The sequence below is a fragment of the Aulonocara stuartgranti genome (assembly GCF_965226115.1).
Source record: "Aulonocara stuartgranti genome assembly, chromosome: 17".
Lineage (NCBI taxonomy): Eukaryota > Metazoa > Chordata > Actinopteri > Cichliformes > Cichlidae > Aulonocara > Aulonocara stuartgranti.
Genome location: NC_138953.1, coordinates 10444663 through 10453443, shown reverse-complemented (window position 1 = coordinate 10453443; position 8781 = coordinate 10444663). Strand labels below are relative to the sequence as shown.

Sequence of the window (8781 nt, the reverse complement as noted above, 5' to 3'; positions counted from 1 at the left end):
CACCACAGAGAAAACTGCACCCACCCCACCATCCACACATCTTCCAGACTACATAAGACGGTAAACGCCCAGGCTGAGATCTTCCTCCACCTCTCCTGTATCTCCCCCTCCTGCAGAGAGTTCCTGAAGAGAAGAAAGCTCCTGCAAGATGTGACCATCCCCCCCACCAGTTGAAGAGCCCCCCAGGCGGCTCGACGCACCGGCGGCACCCTGCTCCAGGGCCGGGCCCCCATGCACCCACCCGCCCACAACCCCGGCAACACACCAACCAGGACCCAAGCCCCCGAGGCCCGGCCCGGGCCCCAGCCCAGAGACGGAGCGCCCCCAGAACCTCACGCCCATCCCGGACCCACCCAGGGGCAGCCAGGTTGCCAGGTCAGTAACCCACGTCCGTCAGCACAGACCCTCCCCTAGCCCCGCTGCACGCAGCCGCGAGGAAACAGTCACCTGAGAGCCAACAGAGCCCCCAACCGGACGTGACCGCTACCCCGGGTTGAGCCCCCCAAGGAAGATGCCTCCGGGGAACCCCCCGACGCCCTAAGCCTGTCCCTACCCCCTCACCAATCACAACAGTGAAGGCGGGACCAAACTATGACCCCCCACCCCCACTAGGTGATGGAGCTGATAAAAGGGGCCCAGAGCAATTGATCTAATGTGGTGGCAGAGGCTGTGTCAAGACTAATGTAATCTAATAGATAATTTCTATATTGGTTAGAATTAAGATTATTTTTATTTTTCCAGTTCATGAGGACTGTTTTCTTGGCTATGCATAGGGCAGTGAAGATCATATGGGCTATATTCTTTTCTGAAGTGACATTATCTAAGCTGCCCAACAAACACACTAAGGGGGAAGTTGGAATGTTACATTTCAGACACTTTGATAAGTCTTCACATATCTCGCGCCAAAACCTTTGCACTGGTGGACAGAACCAAAGAGCGTGGATGTAATTGTCTGGTGTATTGCCTTGACAGTGTGAGCAGTTGTTGGAAGATGTAAAGCCCATCTTGAACATCCGATGACCTGTATAGTGCACTCTATGAAGTATTTTGTATTGTATTAATTGCAGACTGGGATTTTTAATTAATTTAAAAGTTTTTAAGCAAATCTGAGACCAGAAGTTTTGGTCTAGGTTGACTGATAAATCTGCTTCCCACTTTGCAGTAGGAAGGGATATTGATTCATCTAATTTAAAAAGTGTTCTGTATATTTTAGATAATAATTTGGGGGATTTAAGAGTAAGAAAATGTGCCGCACTTAGTGGTGTTTGTAATTTAACTTGACTGAGGTTAAATTTCTTTTTTACTATGGATTTAATTTGTTGATATTCTAAAAACCTTGTCTTGTTGATCCCATATTGTTCAACTAGTCTGTCAAATGGAATAAATTCTGTTCCCTCTAATATATGTTCTAAGTATTTAATTGCTTTACAACTCCATTCTGGGAAATTAATCATATTATTGTTTTGTAATATGTCAGGGTTATTCCAGATAGGTGTACGTTTGCATGGGATTAATGAAGACTCCGTTATTTTTAGAAACTCCCACCATGCTGTTAGAGAAAAGCTGATGTTGATACTTTTAAAGCATTCATGTCTTTTGATGTTTGAGCTAATAAATGGTAGGTCTGAAATCTCTAGATCCTTGCATAGTGCCTGTTCAACATCTAGCCAGGGCTCAACTAAGAAGGTATGTTTTAACCATTCTGAGATGAACTGAAGCCTGTTGGCTAAGAAGTATTGGTGAAAATTAGGCAGATCTAATCCTCCTCTATCCTTGGTTCTTTGTAGCGTTTTTAAGCTAATACGCGGGGGTTTATCTTTCCAAAGGAATTTGGAAATATATGAATCCAGAGATCTGAACCAATCTTGTGATGGTTTGTTAGGGATCATCAAAAATAAGTAATTTATTTTTGGCAAGATCATCATTTTTATTGTGGCGACCCTTCCCATGAGTGATATGGGTAAAGATTTCCATCTAGTCAGATCGCCTTCTACTTTCTTTAGAAGTGGGATGTGGTTTAGTTTAGTTAAGTCTGAAAGCTTAGGAGAGACATTAATACCTAAATATTTAATATTTCCGGATTGCAGTGGGGCAGAGGAAGAATTATGGAAGGAGCAGTTAATGGGGAGAACTGTAGATTTTGGCCAGTTAATTGAATAATCTGAAACTCTTGAAAACCAGTTTATTAAAGTAATTACCTCAGAGAGGTTGGTTTGTGTGTTTTGCAGAAAAAGCAACACATCATCCCCATAGAGACTGATTTTATGTTCTATGTTCTTACATTTTATGCCCTTAATTGTTGTAGCCTGTCTAAATGCTGCTGCTAGAGGTTCGATAAAAATTGCAAAAAGTGAAGGGGAGAGTGGGCATCCCTGTCTGGTGCCCCTAAGGAGACAGAAGCTGGAGGATGTCTGGTCATTTGTTCTGATACGAGCCGTTGGGGAATTGTATAATATTCTTATCCAGTTTATGAAAGAGTTTCCAAAACCAAATTTGTGTAAAGTTGCGAATAAAAATTTCCAATTAACTCTGTCAAATGCTTTTTCTGCATCTAGAGATAATATTATGGTTTCGATGTTTTTATCGTATGAGTAGTCTATTAAATTAAGTAATCTACGAGTGTTTGTTGAGGAGTGCCGACCTTTTATGAAACCAGTTTGGTCAGGATGAATTAAGAGGGGGGTCATTTTCTCTAATCTCTTTGAGAGAGCTTTGCAGATTATTTTAAGGTCTACATTTAAAAGAGAAATTGGACGATAGCTTGAGGGAAATAAAGGGTCTTTGCCTGGTTTTAGCAGGAGACTAATGTTGGCAGAATTCATATTTGGTGGTAGTCTGCCCTTTTCCTCGATTTCCTGCAACATGCTGTGGAATACTGGTGCCAAAATTGTCCAGAATTCTTTGTAGAATTCTGCAGGGAAGCCGTCTGGACCTGGAGCCTTATTATTGGGCATACTTATCAGGGCTTCCTGGAGTTCACTTGGCGTCAGTGGCGAATCCAGTTCCATTGCTTGACTGTCTAGTAATTTTGGAAGAGTTACGTTGTCAAGAAACAGATCAATTTCATTTTTAGATGGGTTTATTTGTGGTGAGTATAAAGTTTCATAGAAGTCCCTAAAAATGTTGTTTATTCTTCCAGGATCATATATTGTGTTCCCCGATAAATCTTTAGCAGCACATATAGTTGTTTTTTCTTTATTTATTTTTAGCTGGTTAGCTAGAAATCGACCTGATTTGTTACTGTGTTCAAAATTCTCCAAGCGAAGTCTTTGTATAAGGAATTGTGTTTTTTTATTAATAGTTTCATTTAATTCTAGTTTTGTTTTGCATATTTTGTTCAATGTTTCCTGATCTTGGTGGGACGCGTAGGCTTCTTCTAGTGATTTGATGTTTTTTTCTAATTCCTGAATATTTTTGTTTTCTTCTTTCTTTTTGTGTGATGAGAAAGAAATTATTTTACCTCTCATCACAGCTTTCCCTGCTTCCCATAGAACAGAAGCAGATATTCCGGGAGTGTCATTAAAGTCTAAATATGAAGTCCATTCCTTTTTAAAGTATTTAATAAAGTCTTCATCTTTAAGTAGTGATATATTAAATCTCCAGTTTTTACTTGGCGTAGTATTATTCTTGTGCATTAGTGTTAAAGATACAGGAGCATGATCGCTGACAGCTATAGGATGAATCTCAGTGTCTGAAATGTCACACAGCAGTGAGCTGCTGACCAAAAAATAATCCAGACGAGAGTAAGAGTGATGAACATGCGAGAAAAAAGTATATTCCTTACTGGTGGGGTGAAGAGAGCGCCATGCATCGCAAAGACCAAAGTCGTTCATATACTGTTTGATTATATTTGTGCACTGCCAATTACGCTGAGTTCCTGTTGTGTTGAGCCTATCCATTTCTTCATTTAGTCCAAGGTTGAGGTCACCGCCAAGAATGAGTGTGCAATCAAGGTGTTCAGAGAGTGCACTAAAAAAAACGTGGAAGAATGAGGGTTCATCAACATTTGGACCATATATACTAACAATACATAGTTTTTTGTTCAATATTGATAGTTTAATAATTAGAAATCTACCCTCTGGATCTATAACTGTATCGAGTACTGTAAAATTAACATTTTTATGTATTAAAATTGCTACTCCCCGTTGTCTAGAATTATAACCGGCTGCAAACACGTTAGGAAACTCAGGTGTTTTAAGTTCATTTAAACCTGTGACAGGTTTGTGAGTTTCTTGTAATAAAACAACATCTGCCTGTAGTTTTTTAAGCTGGTTAAATATTTTTAACCTCTTTCCTCTGGTGCCAGCTCCATTTACATTCCATGTGACAAACCTCAGCATGCCCTTAATTGTGCGTGTATGTCTAATGATGTATGCTGGGTGTTTCGTTTAGACAGGTGGAGAGAATATGGAAACATCCCTTGTTTGTAAATAGAAAGAGAAAAAGAAGTGTGGTGAGAGATTCCATAAGTCTGACTATGTGTGTGAATATTCACTAATATGAACAAGCGTGGGTTGCTTATGTGTCCTGCAAGTCTGTGCGTGCTGTGAGGTTGTTGTGAATGTGCTGCCGTTGAGCTGATGTGTTTGCGTGATCGTGTTGTGAAAATATGGAGAAATAGAGGGTGTTGTTTGTAGGTGAGTGGGGAAGTAGGTGACCACAGCAGTGAAAGACAAGAGAAAGAAAGAAACCACATGAACTGTGAGCGACAACAAAAAAAAAAGAAACGAAACGGAAACATTCCAATTAAAGCAATGACGGAGGGTGACGGTGTTATATCTGCTATGACATCATATTGATATTACTAGCTTAAACTCATGTTAAAGGAGAGAGTGTGAATGAATAAGAAAAGAGTGTAGCGGGTTCTTATCTGGAGTGCAGTCAGTATAACCACGGTGTGGTGCCGAGGTCGCGGTAAAGCTGTCCGTCCACGTAGAGCCGGTCCACGGCGATGACAGCACGGGAGCCTTTCTGGATGAAGCTACGTCGAACTGGGAACAGGACCTTGCGTCGTTCCAGGATCTCTTTGGGGAACTGGTCGTTCACGCTGAAGTCCGTTCCTTTCAGCTCTCTGCCGCGACTCTTCACCTGTTCCTTCTGTTTGAATTGACTGAATTTGGCCACAATAGGCCGTGGTCTCCCGGTCCGCGACCGCGCGCCCCCCAAGCGATGTACTCTATCGAAGTCGATGTTCTTTACGGTGTCCTCCGGCAGCTTCAGGTGGATTTTAATGAAGTTTTTCACCGTTGCCTCTGCGTCCTCTCCGGCAGTTTCTGGAATACCAGAAAACACAAGATTATCTCTCATGCTACGGGCTTGTAGATCGATAACGGACTCTTTTATTTTTTTATTTTCAATGTTTAGCTGGGTCACGTTATCGGTGAGAGATTTAACCGACTCCCGTAGCGTGGCATTTTCAGCGGCAAGCGTTTCCACCTGCCGCTGGCTGAATTCCAGGGATTCTCTCAGAGATTTAAATTCCCGGTGTAAAATCTCCACCAGGGACAGCCTCGCATCGAAACTGGACAATCGCTTGTCGATTGACTCCAGGATTTCTGCGATGTCTTTGCCGGCAGGCGATGTTGTACCGGGGGAGTCTGCCTGGCGACTTCTCTTCGATGACGGCGTCTCGATTTTGGCCGGGGAAGATGCACTCTGGGCCTTATGCATTACTAAATCTTGAAAACAGCGGTCGATGTAATCTTGGAGAGCGTCTAAACTCTCCCCGTTGTCCTCCAGGGTGTTAGAGATGATAAAACAGATGTTGTTAGTTATATGACAATTGATTAGTATATTTGGTAATACTGAAGCTTGGAAAACCTTTGTTAAACTCTATGCTACCATTTGCTTTTTCTCCGCCAAAATCTCCGGCGTCTGACGTCACCTACAACATCACTTCCGTCACTTACCGTTCCCTTCCGTCACTTCTATCTGGCTACATGTTGAGAAGAAAGAAAGAGGAGGGTGGATTTTTCTCTTTCCTTTCCTCTTACCGCTCTCTCTCGTCCTGTCCGCTCGCAGCATCTGAAATCCCGGTAGTGTCACGCTTGTGTCCGGAGTTAGCGGTGTTAGCCACGACTCCGTTAGCATCATGATGCTACATTGCCGGTACTCCCTCTGTGACCAGGTTAGCGACGTGAGCTCATCCATCTTATTGGGCAAAGATCTTACGTTTCCAATGATTACAGAAGGAAGAGATGGTCGATAACGTCTCCTTCTCGGGCGACGGCGCTCCTTCCCAGCACGACACCCCCGTCTTTTCCTCCTCAGCTCGCTGGGAATGTCGGGTCTGTCCGCCGGCAGTACTGCTGCGGGACGCAGCGCTAACAGCTGATCCTTACTGTAAACAAAGGATCCCTGCTCTGGGTCCCCAGACACGCGTGAAAAAAGTAGAAATAAACTAAGAAAAACGACCAGAACTAGCACAAAACGGTAGAACATGGTTGCAGAGTCTAATTACTGATACGTTAGTTATAAAAAATTACGAGAAGAAAAGATAAGAAAGAAAGAAACTCAGAATGAGCAGAGCTGCTGTAACAGGCTGCCGCACACGGGGGGCGCCGGAAGAGTTAAATTAGAAAGGTATAGTAAAGAAAATGAGTGATGCAAAATCTGGAACCATTTCAATTCTGCTGACATTACAAAGGCAGAGTGTAGAGTCTACAAGAAAAGAATATCATATAGGCTTCACAAACAAACTGCACAGGTACCTGAGAACTGTCCACCCATCAGTGCAATGGGAAGATAAAACACAGTCAGTTGAGTGTGATATTAATGAAGGTGCCAGTGTGTCTACTGCAACTGCTGCTGCTGCTGCTGCTTCTGCTGCAGTATCTACAGCATCATGCATCTGAATGCAAACCTTTACCTAAATTAAAGATCTGGGTCTTCAGTTTTTTCTTTTTGCTTTGCATAATTTAATCTATATTTTATTGTGTTGTGGTTTCCAGTGTTTTGTGTTGTTTCACTTTAAATTTGTTTAAAAGAAAAAGCTGAAAATTTAAATAGTTCAAAGTTTAACTGTAAATAGTTGTTTTTTGTATTTCATTATGTTATGTGGAGTAAATAAATAAAAGCATATTTATATAATAAACATATATAAATAAATAAAAAACATTTTTACATTAGTAATTCATTTTGTGCATAATATTCTATTGTTGATAATAAATTAATTAAAACAACAAAACAACCTGAAGAGCCGCTTGGGAGCCCTAAGAAGCCAACACTGTTACATCTGGCTCTTTTTAGAGAACCGGCTCACTAAAAAGAGCCGGTTCTCTAAAACGAGCCGGAATTCCCATCGCTATATCTTACCTGCTAATTTTGTTATCGGTTCCTGTTTCTATATACATATAATTTTTTTAGGCGTTGCCTTTCTTTTCAGAAGCTTTTCTCACTTTGCTTGGAAGTTCAGTGTTTCCCTTTTCCCACTCTAATCACACAATAACTACTTACTAAAAACTTATCTGGGAATAGGAAACATTCAATTGAAACAAGATCTTCAAGTTGAATTAAATTTGTTAACTGAGTAAAAAGCAAAAAAATAATTAAATCAATTAGTCACCTTCAGTTTCGAAAATAGAATAAGTAGAATAAAGTCCCAAAGTAACTTGTGATTTAATTCACCACTTTAGTTTAATGGGCCACCACCACACACACAGACACACACAAACCAACCCAGAATCGCCACGTCCGATATGGTTGCAGGCCTGGATCGCTGTGGTCGGGGGAGCCAGTGGCCCTGAAAAAAAATTATAAACTGGCACCTCTCTTCTGAGGAGGAATCTGGTCAAATCCAAGAGGAGTCCTCTTCCCTGCCGCACTGTCTGTCACACAGGAAGAAAAGCAGCAAGCCTCCTCCCAGGCAGCTGCAAACTGTAGAACGAAGTCTCCAACCTTGAATCCAGTGCAGTCCTTGTTGTAATTTCCAGAGGCCGCCGTTGCAGCTAACACCAATTGATTAGTTAGGCAGCCGCTCACTGTTTTTCTAGGAAAATTTAATGACTAGTCCAATGTATTGTGAGTTTTTCCACGTACAGTGGTTAAAATGGCTTTATCGTGACCATCGAGTATAGGTTACTATGTGTAGAGGTTTTTGTGAGAGAGAAGACAAATATGCTCCAATTATAAGTTTTCGCAATTTATTATCAAAAACTGGTTTTACATGGCGCTATAGACCTCCTCTCTCCGGCTCAGAGACAAAGGGCTGCTGCACCCAGGCAGTAAACATTTTTTTATTATGTTTGATAAGGATAATGTTAACATGATTGGTCGAAACAGTTTAGGGTGGCCTTAGGTCTGATGTCGGCTCACATTTCTTCTTCTGCAATTTTCTGAGCATCTCCTTATTTGGAGATGCCACTTCAAGTGGCTTTCGGTCAGACTTGCAGAAAGAGAGAAAGAGCTTCTCCAATCCCAAAATTTATGACCATCTTTACCTTCTGGCGCCTTCACTAGTGAGACAGACCCTAACCCGCAAATTCGTTAGAGAAGGGAGCTCCTCTCTATTTGTGTCTGTTAGTATCTGAGTGTAGCAATCTACTTCTAATACTACTCTACAATGATTAACTATGTGCAATAAAGTATAAAACACAAATATGTGAAGCTAATTATGAGATATTTATTATTTATATTTATTGAGTCTGTTGGCATCATGAAAAGTTTATCAAAGACTCCACAAAGCTGGGGGGCACGGGCCGTGAGCACACAGGGACTCACCCTACTTAGACTTGCCTGAGTGGAGTCTTCTCATTTGTCTTTAAACCTGGGCATGAGTGAAAG

At 41.7% G+C, this 8781-nt stretch overlaps 1 protein-coding gene across 1 annotated transcript; it reads right to left on the bottom strand.

The window, feature by feature from the left end:
- Nucleotides 1-271: 271 nt before the first annotated feature.
- On the bottom strand, nt 272-7497 carry LOC309692859 (uncharacterized protein). The gene is made up of 2 exons (XM_082511700.1): nt 5589-7497; nt 272-5273 (listed from the first exon to the last, which is right to left on the bottom strand). Exons 1-2 carry the CDS (start codon nt 5668-5670, stop codon nt 4882-4884), a joined length of 474 nt encoding a protein of 157 aa, XP_082367826.1. The 5' UTR covers nt 5671-7497; the 3' UTR covers nt 272-4881.
- Between the last annotated feature and the right edge of the window lie 1284 nt (nt 7498-8781).